This window comes from Ammospiza caudacuta, chromosome 2, assembly GCF_027887145.1.
Source record: "Ammospiza caudacuta isolate bAmmCau1 chromosome 2, bAmmCau1.pri, whole genome shotgun sequence".
In the NCBI taxonomy this organism is placed as follows: domain Eukaryota; kingdom Metazoa; phylum Chordata; class Aves; order Passeriformes; family Passerellidae; genus Ammospiza; species Ammospiza caudacuta.
The window spans coordinates 14,991,037-15,006,569 of NC_080594.1; the positions used below are offsets into that span (position 1 = coordinate 14,991,037).

The 15,533-nt window shown below is 40.2% G+C and overlaps 1 protein-coding gene across 1 annotated transcript in view; it reads left to right on the forward strand.

The window, feature by feature from the left end:
- JAM2 (junctional adhesion molecule 2) overlaps positions 1-15,122 on the forward strand; it is a 40,712-nt gene extending 25,590 nt beyond the window's left edge. Inside the window, exons 4-10 of the mRNA XM_058800313.1 lie at positions 929-1,081; positions 4,079-4,284; positions 6,434-6,536; positions 7,953-8,060; positions 9,038-9,053; positions 9,802-9,835; positions 10,756-15,122. Of these exons, the coding sequence (XP_058656296.1) occupies positions 929-1,081; positions 4,079-4,284; positions 6,434-6,536; positions 7,953-8,060; positions 9,038-9,053; positions 9,802-9,835; positions 10,756-10,788 (653 nt within the window). The 3' untranslated portion in view covers positions 10,789-15,122. The remainder of the gene's footprint in view (positions 1-928; positions 1,082-4,078; positions 4,285-6,433; positions 6,537-7,952; positions 8,061-9,037; positions 9,054-9,801; positions 9,836-10,755) is intronic.
- Positions 15,123-15,533: the final 411 nt, after the last annotated feature.

The following is a 15,533-nucleotide window of genomic DNA, read 5'->3' on the forward strand; positions in this document are numbered from 1 at the left end:
GCAGAGATTTTGTTAGTTTGTAGACCTTGCAGATGTGTTGACCTTGATGAACTTGGGTTTTTTCTGCATATATTTAATTTAGAGAAACATTGGAACTCATGCTTCTGTGTATGTAACTTTCATAATAAACTGTAGAATTACAAAAACTTCTTTATTGTTAGAAGTCTCATGGCAATATTTTTGCTAAATCCATCAAGTTTTTCTTGCCAAGTTAAAATGTCAAATATTCTGCTGTGGTCTCACTCACAACTTTTTCTTTAAGGTAATTACGTTAGTGATTGTCATGTCTCTAGTGGAAAGGGATGTCTTTCAGTCACCTCACTACTGAGATATATATATATATATATATATATATATATTTTCTTGAAACATCTGCAGAAAAATGCATTCCATCTTCCAAGTGGATAATGTATGGCAGATGGAGGTTTTTTGAATTGAGGGCGGTTTTTTGGACTAAATGGAAGGTTCATACTGTTTTCAGAAGGAGATTACATATTGCTCTTTGCTGACAGGTAACTAACCCTGAACTAATCAGCAATAGTTTCATGTACAATATGACATAAAATATCAATAAATTGTACATGATTTCAGAATAAGCCAATGAGCCATAGATATTTGCTTCAGACTGAAAGAGGGGAAATTTAGGTTAGATATGCAGAGGAAATATACAAAGGAAGTTCTTCCTTGTGAGGATGGTGAGGCCCTAGCACAGGTTGACCAGAGAAACTGTGGGTGCCCCATCCCTGGAAATGTTCCAGACCAGGCTGGATGGGGCTTGGAACAACCTGGTCTGGTGGAAGGTGTCCCTGCCCATGGCAGTGGGGATGGAACAAGTTGATCCTCAAGGTCCCTTCCAATCCAAACCACTCTGTGATTCTATGATTCTGTAAGCAAAGAGCAGAAACCTCTCTGTCTGTTCTCCCTGAAGGTGATCTCCGAGGCCGAGCAGAGATGCTGAACACAGGAATCCGAATTAGGAACGTGACTAGGAGGGATTCTGGGACCTACCGCTGTGAAATCAGTGCCAAGAGTGAAGAGGGACAACGCCTGGGAGAGGCTACTATTACTCTCACAGTATTGGGTACAAACTTTATTACTTAGCCTTTTTAGAGAAACTGGATGATGGGGTGTTGGGATGTTGAAGGTAGGGTGGCCCACACAGTGTGTGGGTGCCGGGTTTTTGGGTCTCCTTCGGGCTGGGTTTATAAACACACTTGCACATGAACATTCTACAACATCACAAAACAGCTTGGCAAAAGTCAAACTTGCTTTAGAAAGAGACATAACTATGGTTTTTTTAAATCAAAGTGAGTTTCAGTTCTCAAAACTGAAGTTGCTCAGTGACTGAGAATCTGGATAAGACGATCATGGTGCTTGGCACTGGAAAGTCAGCATCTGTCAGCACTTATCAAATATTCATAAGCAAAAGTTCTTTCCAAGATGCTACAGTCTCGTCCTGGTTTTGGAAGGAGAGAGGTTTTGTGCAATGCCAGCCAGAGAGCTGGCAATCAGTGGACTTTATTTACAGGAGAGATGGTGGTGCCCTACTGGGGAGCAGTTGTTCTTTGTGGGTCTTTGTTTTCTTTCCCAGTTAAGGAATTTATGGAAAAGTGAATACTGAGCACATTGCTCTCACATTGCATTTGGTATTTGCTGCACTGGATGAGTAGTAGAGGCCAATAGTTTTCCTTTTTTATCTGTACAGGGACAAAAGATCTGCTTTTGTAGATTCTATATTTGTCCTATTAAAACTAATAATAATTGATCATTCAAAATTATACATAAAGTTTCTAAGTTCTTCATAAAAGATGATAAATGCGTGAACTTCTGATTAGCCTCAACAATAAATTAAACCCACTTTCTTCTACTTTCTCAACAGCTTTCCTGTTTTAAATGTGGCTTCTTAATTTAAAGTTGAAATCTTCGAGGCCAAAGGAGGAAGGGTGGGGAGGGGGCATGTGTTGCTTACAAACCTTTTTGAAAGTTAATGTGAATTAGTATTTCATTTGGTTTTCTTTATTTCTGCTTTTTATCTTAAAATCAACCAAGAAAAAAATTTATCAATACTAGTTAAGGTGTCAGTTGTTCTTTTAATGTTCCACAGATGCCTCTTCACCATTATTTTTCTTCTATATAATGTTAAGTACCAAAAAATAAAAAATTAAGTTTCTTTTCTGTTCACATATTAAAAATCAAAAAAGAGATGTTCATCTTCATAGGAGAAGGAACAAACAGTTCTCCTGCGTCTGTGTGGGGGAATGTTCATTTTAATTTAAACTGGAATGTAGTAACCAATTGGTTTTGGTCCTCAGACTGGAGTTTATGTAGTGCCTATGATGACTGCCAATGTCTCGGTGAATCTTTCTGACATTCACCTCTCAAAAATTTACTCCTTTTAATACAAAAAATCTTTTTTCCTCTTCTTCACTTCTGTTTTTAAATACTAGGGTAAGGAAGGGGCCAATTGCTGGACTACAGATTCCAAGTTATCCCATCTCTCTCTGTTGCATACAACAAACAAAGTGAAACAAACTCTCTGGGGTTGGATGAAAGTGAACAGATTGGAGAGAGGATGACACAGCATATGGTGGGGGGAGGCTGGCAGTAAGCACCTCTTTCATTTTTAGCGACTCATAAATTTTACTGTGCTCTCAATAGCAGGGTTGTGCCTTCCAGCCCTTCTCCTACTCTTCATTTCATTGATGTAGTAGTTATCAAGTGCTCAGCTTCTCACAATAACTGTCAGCCTGCTGTCATGTTGTCATGATCCCATTAGATCTTAGAAATGCCCCTGCCCAAATCAAGGTGCAAACAAGACCAAATGACAGTGACAATAGTATGGGGGTTTATTTAATAGTAAATATATGAGAGAAGGAGAGAGAGAAAAATAAGAAATAGGTAGGAGGGACTGAGAGTAACAGGGACAGAATAAAGAAAATACAACCACTCCATGGATCCCAGTGATGTTTCAAGGATCTTCTCCAGCTGGTCTTCTTGGTGGTGAAGAAGAAAAGCATAGAATCTGAGTGGTTATTATACACTCAGGCTAGGTGGGAAAATCCAGGCTCCTCCCTTGGGGGGCAGGGGGAGTTTGTCATTGTCCCTTACAACAGACTGGGTTTGTTGCATCATGTGCAGTCCTGGGGTGCCAGGCTGCAGGAATGACACTGGGGAGCACTTTAGGGGCCTTTGATGGATTAAGGCACCCCCTCAGCTGCCTCTCACGTGAATATCCCGTGGATGTGGCCTTCCCAAGGCTGGGGGTTCCATAGCCAGTTTCTGTAGGAGAGGCTGGGTTCCCTGCCCCTGAGCAGAGGTTACAACACACCAAAACTTCCTGCCCCCACCTTGGCTGGGATGGAAATCTGTGCAAACCTGCTCCCAACAAATGGGTCAGTGGGCTACTGTGACAGCTATAGCTGGTCTATGGCTGCACAGATAAATAGGCTATAACAGATACCAACTCAACCAGCCTAGCTCCTTAGAGAATAAGGAGTAAACAAGTTCCCAGGTTTTAAGTGGACAGGCTGAATTCAAGTTCAAACAAGGGGACCCCAGCTAATCCCTTTGAACCAGGAATGCACCTGTATCATTGGCCAGTGAGCTGGGCAGAGTTAAGACCTTTGACCAATAATATCTGTAAGCAGGGGAAATTCAAAGCCCTCACAAAGAGGGCACACATCAATAAACTCTGGCTGTTGCTGCATGAACCTCGCTGTGTTCCAAATGTCACATTCCTGTCTCCACCATCAGTGACAGGCTACAGCCTCCCTCACCCCGAAGCAAGCCTGAGATGATTCTTAGCTGGGTTTGGCTCACACTCTTTTCCTTGTTTACTTGCTTGTTTCAGGTGATTGAAGAATGAGTTTTCACTTTATTTAATCTCAGCACTTTGACTTTCAGTCCAAAGTCCCAGTCAGGTATCTTCAGGGAGGCTTCTTTGGTTGTAGCTTCTTTATACAGTTTTTGTTATAATGGGCAAAACTTTATATCAATGTTTGAGGCATGAGCTATTTCAGACTCTGACAGAGGTGGACAGTATAAGTACACATGTAACAAGTTCAATTTCACTGTCCAGTTGCTCCGACTACTCCAGTGTGTGAGGTACCCAGCTCCGCAATGACAGGAACGGTCGTGCAGATGAGTTGTAAGGAAACTGAGGGCTCCCCTCCATCTGAGTACCAGTGGTACAAGAATGGTGTTGCCTTGCTGGAGAAGACAGGAACAGGCAGTGCTAGAGCAGCAAACATAACTTACACCATGAATAAAAAGTCTGGCACTCTGGTAAGTGTAATAACCAACTCTGTCATAGACAGTTATCAAGAAGACCAAATTTACTGTTCAGTAAAATGATCCACAGGAGTCTAAATCCAAAAATTCAGAAGGTTTTTGTTAGACGTCAATATCATGCTGAAATGTGCTGAGAAATGTAGAAGGTGGTTTCTGCCTCAAACCAGTGACAAGCCATAGATATTGAATGATACACACAAACTGGGTGAGGTGCAAGGCTGCAGTAGTGGTAACTGAGAATCTAGAAATACATGGCAAATTTTACTTTGTTAAACTAGTACTAGGTGAGAATGAGTTTTGGTATGGCAATAGAGATCTATTTGACAGAACTTTAAAATTTGGAATAGTAGCTTCATACACGTCAAGGGGAGTGCAGCACTCAGGACAGTACAGAATCTCTGCAGTCCAGTGCCATTTACAAGTTCCCATCCAGGACCTGTGAAGTCAGGGGGAATGAGTTGTGACTGTAAGTAAGCTCAGTTCTTCATTTTTGTTATAGTTTGTTTTGTGGGTTGTGTGTCTCTCTCATTCTTCCCCCGTTAGCTGATCCTTCAAAAGAGCTTGATGCTACTTAGGGAGCTGAGATTTTTCAGAAGTAAAGAGCTGTTCTAAGAACACTACTCTTGTGCAAAATCAAACATGGAAACTGAAGTATGACTAAGCATTCAGATGTTCTGAATGCTCATCACGGAAATAAGATGGATACTCAAACTTACTAATCACTTCTCAAAATATCAAAGTATGGCATACATTAAAAAGAAACAGTTAAGAAGTCTAATAATTAGGAAAATAGAAATACTGGAATTGATATGAGGTCAGTTTCTATTCATCTCTGTTACAGATCAAGTGAGAGCTTTAGAAAAGCCCTGCCTTAGGCTTAGATTTTTTGCAGCAGCTCTACTTAGGTGAACTGCACCTAAATTGCTCTGGCTTACAAGTTCTTAAGAGTGGACAGTTAGGTCTATTATAAAATGAGTTAGTGATTGAATTGGCAGTATTAATAATAAAGTAACAGACAAGAGGCCTTAAACAGTTATTTATTACACAGTGTAAAATATAAGAACTACAAGTAGATTACATAAAACAGTGCATGGCATTAAGGTACCTATATTACAGCTAGCAAGGAAATAGCATAGGTTAGGAGTCAGTGTAACTTACCACCGAATTGCTGATAGCATACACAGACTCCTTACACTCAGCCCCCAGGAGAGAAACCACAAACTGGGGTCCTGACTTTGGGGGGGAGACCCCACACATTTCCAGGAAATGTGCAGAAGATTTCAGCTTTGTGAAAATGTGGTGTAGCTTTTACAATTTGTAAAGTGAAGTGTATGTCAGTCAGAAATTCCAGCTTGTCTTTCCATATCTGCTTCCACAGCAAGATGTTTACTGTCAGCTGAAAGCATCAATCTCATGGCAATGAAATAATTCACCACAAGAAAAACTGTCCTGATTGAGTTACTTCACCAAGGCTCCTGTGAGGCTCATGAGAGAGCAAGATGCTCTGAGTTATTGCACCAACTAACAAGCATCAGATAAGCTCTTCTGTGGTGGGGGGAGATGTCCTGCCAGCCTCATTTTAATTTCATTTTCATTTTACAGTAGTAGTATTTGATAAATAGTATGGTTTAGCATTTCTCTGTTGGAAGAAGACAAAGTGTATTTTTGGAGGGTTGAGAACCACCCAAACAATTTCTGAAAAATTTCAGTTGACAATGCATCATAAGCAGTATGTGTCAAGTTTTTTGAAGGATCAGTTAATGGGGTTGTCGTTTTGATAAAATGAAGAAACTGTTTGATTTCAGATATTATGAAATTAGAGCACATCTAAGAAAGTGATATTATTGGAAAGTTCTGGTCCACTAAAAATTAATTTCCTTGTAGATACACTCCACTGAGTTAAATGTCCATCTAAAGGAAACTCTTAGGCAACAAGCAGAAGTTGAAGGATCAGGGAATGCGACTAGGGTGCTCTTACAAGGTTGAAATGGACCAGAATTTCTTACTTGTCTTCAGGGTTTTTTGGGTATCAGTTTTGGGTTTCATTTCAAACAAACAAATCTACATTGACATGTCAAAATTTCTATCCTACAGGATTTTTTTCCCGCTGTTCTGATAATGGTTTTGGACTCTTTCTTAACAGCTGTTTAATACAGTTACAAAGAATGACACTGGAGAGTATTTTTGTGAAGCCTCCAATGGGATTGGATTATCTCAGAAATGCTCAGTGAAGCGAATGCAAGTTGGTAAGTGTTAAACAAAATAATGGTGGAAGACAGTCTTGCAGTAGGATTTATGTAATTGCATGGTACAACTAAGAATCTAAGACCAGATTGATTTAAATATTTTTATTTGATTATGGCATTTGGGGGGAGGAGAAATAAGTTCCTTATTGCAGTAATTAGCTTTTAGATTGCCAAACACTGAATTCACAGAAAATCATCAGCCATATGAGAACTTTAATATTTCCAAATGCTTTTGTGGAAGGCTTACAGATGAGTGTGCCAGTCCACTGGGGTGTTTTCTTCACATAAAGCCTGCCTTTTGGGATTCATTCATGGGAAATCTTAATGTAACAGTCTGTAACAACCCAAAATGTGTGAGGAGTTTTCTTTACAAAATATACAACTGGTTCTTGTAGATATCATAGGAAAGCAAATGGTAACAAATCCTAGTAACTACTGCAGGGAAGATCCTGTCCAAGTGTATGGAACTGCAAAGTTCCATATGGTGCTTTCATGGAACTTAGCTGAAAATCATGTCATGGGTTTTAATGCATTCTTGGTGGACTATGAGCAAATGTTCCTCAAGCTACTGAGATAGAATCACTTTGTGAAAATATGCACTAAGACCTAAATTGCTGTCAGCCTAAATTGTACAAAAATTTGGTGGGGTTTTGGGGTAAAAATCTCAACTATATATCGAAATGTGCTTAAAGTTGGGATCCAAATAATTGGAAACATAACAAAAACCCATGAAAATTTTTCTGCTTCTTAATAATTTTGGTTTTCCTAAAATGTATGATAGTCTGAAGTTCTTAGTGAGTATATCAGGATATGGGTGTGGTCTTTGTCATGGTTGAAGTCAAGCCATCACCTTAAAAATAAATATGGCCAGATGTTTCAGTAGCCTGGTGTAGAGTTTAACTTCAGGCAACTCAGCTTTATTGTGTTGTATTTTTAAAGCCTTGCTATTTAAATATGTAAAAATCACTGCGTTTCAAAAAACTAATATGAAGAGTTCTTTAGAAGTGGAACTCAATTGCCATCAGCTGTTTCATTTGTGTTAAGCAAATAAACTATATGAAAAAACTTGCTTAACATTTACAAAAATTTCAAGCTGTTTTTCCTCAGAGACATATGACTTGGGTAATACTTATCTGGGGTAGATATAAGGAATATGTATCCCTTGGTTCTTCTTATTCTTTCCTTACTTTTGACCCAAACTAAGCGGTTGATGTGTACCAAGCACTTGTGTTAAAGTGGCTGTGGCACATTAGTGCATTTTACTGCTTAAATACATCTAACTGTTACTAATTAACTTATGCATCTTGGGCCAAAGCCCACCTCTAGGTACAAAAATGCCTGTGGTAATTAGGGAAAAATCCAGCCAGTTAAAATTTTTACAATTTAGAACATAGGACTTCTGCTTTATAATTACAGATGACCTTAATGTAAGCGGTATCATTGTGGCTGTAGTAATTGTGGCTCTTGTGATGGTGCTGTGTGGCCTTGGAGTATTCTATGCCCAAAAAAAGGGCTACTTTGCAAGTAAGTAGAATAAAATCACTCTTTCCTTGAGTCAAAAAATGTCTTTATTTAGCAGTGTTTCCATGACACTCTTTCTTGCCTAGAGAAGCTGTGGGTGCCCCATCCCTAGAAGTGTTCAAGGACAGGTTGGAGGGAGTCCTGAGCAAGTGGATCTAGTGGAAGGTGTCCCTGCTTATGGCAGGGAGCTGGAACCAGATGGTCTTTAAGGTCCCTTCCTACCCAAACCATTCCATAATTTTATTATTCTGATGATGCCCTCCTTTCCATGAAGGTTCTAACTCCATGGTACTAAAGCTGGAGAGCATTAAAACAGCAACATTTTGTGCAGACATTTTTATTCTGCCAACATCTACTGCAAAAGGTACTTTGAAAATGACATGGGGATGTTTGTGCTAAGGCTACCAAACAACAACCTAGGGAAAGCAATGAGCCTGACTCTGGTTCTTGGAACCTCTCCACCCTAGTTTTGATAAGGAATGCCTAAGAAAGGCAAAAGAAAATTAAACCTGTTTTAGTCAACAGTGCCTGACCAACTAAGTTCTGATGAAAGGGAAACTAAATTAACTGTCTTCTTCCTCTGGGTCATGGAAAAAGTTTGCTTTTAGGGATTCCTACATAAAGCTTGACATCCAGCAGCCCCCTCTGTAGCCTTTACATTGGTACCTATATGCTTAAGCGCAGCAACAACTGTGTCAAACATGGGATGTCAAACATTGAGATCTGAAAAGGTCAGCTGCCTGAAATTACCAGAGGCTGCAGAGCTGCTCATTAGAGTTCACTTGGGGCTTCATTTACCCTTGAAACTTAATCTTTCTTCTGCCTAAACTCACTACACCAAAAAGAGACATTTGGTTCAGAAACTCCTTCTAGAAACTGAAGAGCTGAATATTCTAGAAATAACTACTTCAAAGAACTTTAAAACAGCTAAGGAAAACTGTTCTTGTGCTAATTCTTTTTTTTTTTCCTTTCTTTTTCAGAGGAAAGTTCTTCCCAGTAAGTATGCAAGCAGTACATAAATCACTGCAAACCTCATTTACATTTCAGATGATTTAGTAACTCTAATGATTTTTACAGCCTTTCTAATGTGATTTTTGTGCAATAGCTTTCTTGACGCTGAGATAAATCTGATCCTACACACTAGCTGGTTTCCTTAATAGAAACCAGTGTGGTGGTCAGAAAGTGAATCATTACATTGCTGTGGTAAATACACAGAGATGTGTCTATTTACATAGTTCCAGCTTACACTGCTAACTCAGCTATTCATGTGTCTCCTCTTCAAACTAGACAGAAGACAATCAGAACCAAATTGAACTGCTCTCATATCCATATCTTCAAATTATTTCAGGAAGTGTTTTGTAAAAATATAACTGGTAGAAACTTTCTGACAGTGCCTGGTCTATTCCTTTGATATGGATTTATTTCACTAAAATTTCTTAGTAGCAAGTCAGAATTTCCCCAAGCTATTTTAGTTCTGGCCATGAGCTAGACAAAAAGTGTAACTGGAAGAGTTGGAACGACAAGCTAGAGAAGCTGTTTGGCAGTGGTTTATGAGATAATGACTGCTATCTAAAAGTATTCAATGGATTTGTTATTGTAAGCTTTTTTCTGAGAGGAGGGGAAAAATCCCTGAGGATTGCTGGAAATCTGGAAAAATGCATTCATATATAAGGCTCCCAAAGGGGTAAACCCAACACCAGAAAAGTCACTTTTTGACTGTATTCCTTTCCTGCTCTGTTAACAGAAAGAAGACAAACTATCAATCTACAAGTGAAAAGGCAAGTCTTTCATGTTCACTAGTGTGTTTGAAAAGCTTTAGATATCTTCAAAGTTCTTTAGATCTGTAATGTCTTTCCGTGTACACAAACTCCTCACTCCTGCTGTGCCCGTACCTGGCAACACTTTATCAGCATTAACAGCTTCCTATTGCATGGTCTTAAGTGCAATACTTTGCTCCATACTTTGCATCTTCTTGTACATATTGATTAACTAACTGAGACACAGTCCAAGACAGCAGTGAGAGAAAGATTGGGCCCTAACTCTTCTAAGAATAATGTGGGTCAAAAGACTTGAAATATGGAAGCTGAATTTACTACTTCCACCTCCCCTTCCTTGAGTCAGCTCAAAGGGCTTTTACTACATCTACACGGTTCCAGCTTTTCAGATTGGTGCAAAAGGAATAGAGTCCTATGTAAAACTTCAACTAGGAGTGACTCAATATCACTATCTACAGTTTAAGGACAAGAGGAGTTAAAGTAGCATGAGTAAACTGATGTAACCTTAAAAGATCCCCGAACACCACCCATTTTCTTAATCAAAACAGAACATATTAAATTGCATAAGCTTAATCCTTGACCTAGTATGTATATAAGAAACTTACTGAGACCAACTGTTTGCTCTGAGTGAGAAAGATAAAGCTTTGAAGAGCTATGGTATCTGTTTATCATTGTTAATGCACTTAAAAATCTGATGCTCTGAACAGAGCTGTTTGATACCTATATTTATTAATAGGTTGCTACTTCTTTGTAGAGTCCATTTTGTAGACCTCCCATCTCAGAAAAGAACATTTACTAACAGCACATCAGACATATTTCTTGTCAAGCTCAGTGCCTTAGTTTCTTCTGAAATGTACACTAAATATTAACCTGCTTAAAATCTTTGAACTATTATTTATTGTAACCTTGTTTGCTTCATTTAGGATTTCAAGCATACCAAGTCCTTTGTTATTTAGAAGATATCAGCCTCTGTGAGGGACATCAAATTACTACTTGTTATACAAAAGTATCAATGTCCTGGTTTCAGCTGGGATAATTTTCTTCATAGTAGCTGTGTTTTGGATTTAATATCAGAATAAAATTGATAACACACTGATGTTTTAGTTGCTGCTGAGTAGTGCTTACTCCAAGTCAAGGAGTCCTCAGATTCCCATGGTCCTCCAGCGAGGAGGTGCAGAAGAAGCAGGGGCAGAGCACAGCTGGGACAGCTGATCTGAGTTGTCCAAAGGGATATGCAGAATCACAGAATTATCGAATAAGCTGAGTGGGAAGGGACCCATCAGGATCATGAAGTCCAGCTCCTGGCCCTGCACAGGACACCCCAAGAATCACACCATGTGCCTGCCATGTTGTCCAAACATTTCTGGAACTCAAACAGGCTTGGTGCTTGGTGACTGCCTCCACGCCAGAATGTCACTCTCGGTATTTAAACTGGGGAAGTTGGCCAGGAGGAGCCAACTGCTGCTGGGGGACAGGCTGGTCATCAGTCCGTGGGTGGTGAGAAACTGTTGTGCATCACTTGCCTTTTTTGGGCTTTACGCCTCTCTCTCCTTTTCACTACAATTGATAGTATTGTTGTTTTTATTAGTATTATTAGTATCTTATTTTACTTTGTTTCAATTATTAAACTTGTTTTCTCAACCCACAAGTTTTACTTTTTTTTTCCCCAGTTCTCCCACTGGGCTGGAGTGGGGACAGTGAGCAAACAGCCACATGGGGCTGAGCTGCTGACTGAGCTGCTGGCAGTTCTTTTTGGCACCCAATGTGGGACTCAAAATGTTGAGACAAAACCAGATCTGACTAGAGCATGTTAAAACAAGTTTGTTATAAGCCTTCATTGTATTGGTTTAATAGTTGCTGGTCACCATATCGATTCATTCGCTCTAGGCCTGGGCTAAGGTTATCACTGTGTTGTTCTGTGTTGTACTGGCTTGTGAAATGATAGAATGACACGAGCCTGTCTGGTGTGTGTCCCCTCTGTCCTTTGGGAGCCATCTGCTGGAAACTATCCACAGTTACATCTACTGCCTTTTACCATCAGAGAGCCAAACCATGGGAAAAACACCTTCCTTCCCCTCCAGGATGATTACAATAGCATTTGAGAATTTAAAGGACTTTGCATATCCTGTGACTACCCTTGAACCTGGTCCTTTTGGTAACAATCAGTGTGTTGTTGCATTTGGTTCAAGCCTTATTTAGGGTTAGGAAATTATCTGTGACAACCAAAACTCCACTGACGTGTACTGTACCTACACAAACTTCAGTAACAGGCCAACAAGAGGCAACCACTCAATCCTTACTCCTGAGTGAGCTGCAGGATATACATAAATATTTCAGCTGTTGTCCTGATGAGCATCCTACCACCTAGCTGTTCCAATGCTGGGATAATGGGACTAATGGGCTGGAACTAGAGGGAAGGAATCACTTTCTAAGAAAGCAAGCATTGATTGCAAGAGAGATTGCAAGAGAGACACAAGTCCCCAGCCTCTGGAAGTGACTCCTGTCAAGCCTGAAGGAAAGGTATCCTTACAGGAATGACACTACATGTCACCATGCAAGTGGAAAGATATCCAATACTTGAGGGAATTAGCCATGCTAGAGATTTATTTTGACCTGGACAATACAAGGTTCCCCACAGATCCAGACCAATTCCTTTGAGGTGGAAGTTTGTAGAGTGTACCAAGAGTACACACCAACCCACTGGCAACATCAATCTGAAAAGACATCACACATCTGTGGATACAGTGGCTTGCCGTCTCTGGGAATTTGAAGACAACCTCTCTTCCTCTCTCATCTGTGAAGAAACTATCAGATAAACTGTCCCAGGAGTTTCAGCAGCTCAAAGAGTTTATGTTCTATTCCTCACCTCTACAGCCCCATGCTAATGACAGTAGGCATTGCCCCAAGAGGGAGGATATGGAAGGTACACGCCATGGGATACCCTGTGGGTTTAGCTGAGACACCACAGAGAAGGCATGAAGAATTGGGATGGGAGACCTACCGTGACCCTAGAGACATGAATTGTAAGGAAAACAATCCCAAATTGAGGTTCTTCCAGGAAAGCTGCTACTCCCATCTCCAGTGGATGGTTTCCCAGGCAGAGTGGAAGGGCTGAATTTACTCCTGATCCTATAGAAAGAAATTCTAATCCATTTCTTCAAAATGTAAGCTTACATGTAGGTTTTTTGAAAATGCATATTCCAAACTAGTCTGATTGTAAGCCTTCTTTATCAAGTGATTCAGAAGAATGATTTTACATGGGGCCCTGAGCAACACCTTTTCAACAGAATAAACTAGAAATACTTGGAAAACACTCACAGATGCTTGGGCCAAGGAACATGGCATTTAGTGGGTATATTGTATCATGCACCAGCTGAGAAAACCACATGATCCAATGGACTGTTAGACTACACTGAGAGCAATGGCCAGGGGGAACCTTCAAACACTGGGATGCACATTGGCAAAGGCCACCTGGTGCGTCATCTGCCAAGTGGGCTGGCCCTGCCCAATCAAAACTTTTACTGTAGAAGAGAATAAAGTTCCTGTAGTGCACATGAAAACTGTGCTGATGAAGACAGTCTGGGTTGTTCTTGCCTTGGGCAAAGGCAAACTCATCTGTGGGATTGTTTTTGCTCAAGGACTTGGGCATACTTGTTAAGATGGAAGGATCTGCAAGTCTGGTTTGTGCATTGGTTTCATTGAATAGCCAGTGCATTGTGTGATGTTAATTGTTGTGAAATGCTGTGTATTAGCACTTTTACATCAGCTGCATGCCCACAATTGTACTGGGCACCTCATGGTGCCTGTCTCCACCCCTCCAGCTTTGGGGATGTGAACTCTGCTCCCTTTCAACTGCCATATTAAGAATCAACTGTGAAACTGTGATGTAACGGGACAAGCAGAGCAGTGACGGAACCAGAACTGGCTTCAACATGCACCAATCCAACACGAGACCCCCTCTTTCCTGCCCTGAAAGACTGTTCATGACACTCACAAGTCACAACTGTATACGCCAAAAGTCATGGACTGAATGAATTCAGTAGACATCTATGGGGATTGTCTATAGATAAAGGAAATGGTATCTGTGTGTGCATCTATAAAAAGACAGGAAAGGTGCTGGTATACTGGGAAGTGCGGGATCTGGCATGACATAAATGGTATGGAATAAGCAGCTGATACTTCTCTGGTTTCAGCTGGGAGTTAATTTTCTTCCTAGTAGCTGGTACAGAGCTGGTTTTTTTTTAATTAGTATTAGAATAATATCAGTAATACAATAATGTTTCAGTTGTTGCTCAGCAGTACTTACCCTGACTCAAAGACTTTCCAGTGTCTGATGCTCTGCCAGTGAGAAGGTGCTCAAGCCACAAGGGATCAGGGCCAGGACCCTGACCTGAACTGGACAAAGGGATAGAACATCATGCCCAGTATTTAAACTGGGGGGAAGTTGGCTGGGAGGGGCCATTTGCTGCTGGGGAACAGGCTGGACTCAGTCAGTGAGTGGTGATGAGCACTTGTGCTCTGCATCACAGGTTTTTTCTCAGTTTTCTCTTTCTCTCTTTTTCCCATATTATGACTTTGGTTCAATTATTTAAGTGCTTTATCTCAACCCACAAATTTTGTTTCTAATTCCCTTCCCTACAGGGAAGGGACAGGGAGTGAGCCAGAGGCTATGGGATGCTTAGTTGCTGGCTGGGGTTAAAACCACAAGGGATCTTTGGGCCTCTGCTCTGTAAATATTGTTTCCATGTCTTACATGCTGAAAATAAAAACTGCCAATATTTAGTCAACCTAGCTGTGATGGTATTTCAAAAAAAAACAACCCCCAAATAAACTTGAAGACAAATTAACTTGTATATTCAATTTAGTTCTGTGTGAAAGCTTCTCATTTTGTTCATTTGTACATGCAGCTATACAAGATTCACTCTTGCAGCTTGGAAAAATCTATTCAAATAACTTTCATAGGTGATCTCACTACTTGTGTCTCAACCATTGTCAAGGGCTCAATTTCTCCTGCAATTCTGATGTACTAGGACTTAAGAGATGACTTTGGCAAATCTGATACAATTGCAAAGCATGTAGCAGTAAACTCACTATGCTGACAAAATAAATCTTCCTGTAATAAAAGCTCAAGCATTGTTTTAGTGCTTAATGTGGAAGTCTCTCTCTCTGTAGACTGCATATGTAGTTTTATTCTGAAGAAAAATCATGTCAATACAATTCAAACTAGTATGAAGACTGTCAAAGTGTTTATGTAGTTTCTCAGATATAAGTTTTATAAATAAATAGCTCCTCAGAAGTTAAAGTGTTTGTGTCAATAGTTCAGTTGCAGAGATTTGCACCTCACAACTTCTTTAGCAGACTTCATCACCTTTGTGTTCATTGATGCAGTGTAGAATTAGGGCATTTGTGCCTGTGCTTTTGACTGTGCACCTCCATCACTATTGTAGGGCTTTGCTACAGACTTTAGGTTCATGGAGGTTTTTTTTCTGCAGAAGCTTTTTGGATAAATTCAACAGAACAAATAGTTCCTTCCTGGTGTACCATTACAAGTGTTATAGTATCTAAGCATTAAAACACAGCACACAAATGAGTTTTGCAGTTAACACAGAGCAGCACTATCAGCTGCCTCTGTCATGTAGGAGCTGATGATCACAGCTAGCCACACTCACCATGCAATTAAGAGCTTCTTCACACCATGAAA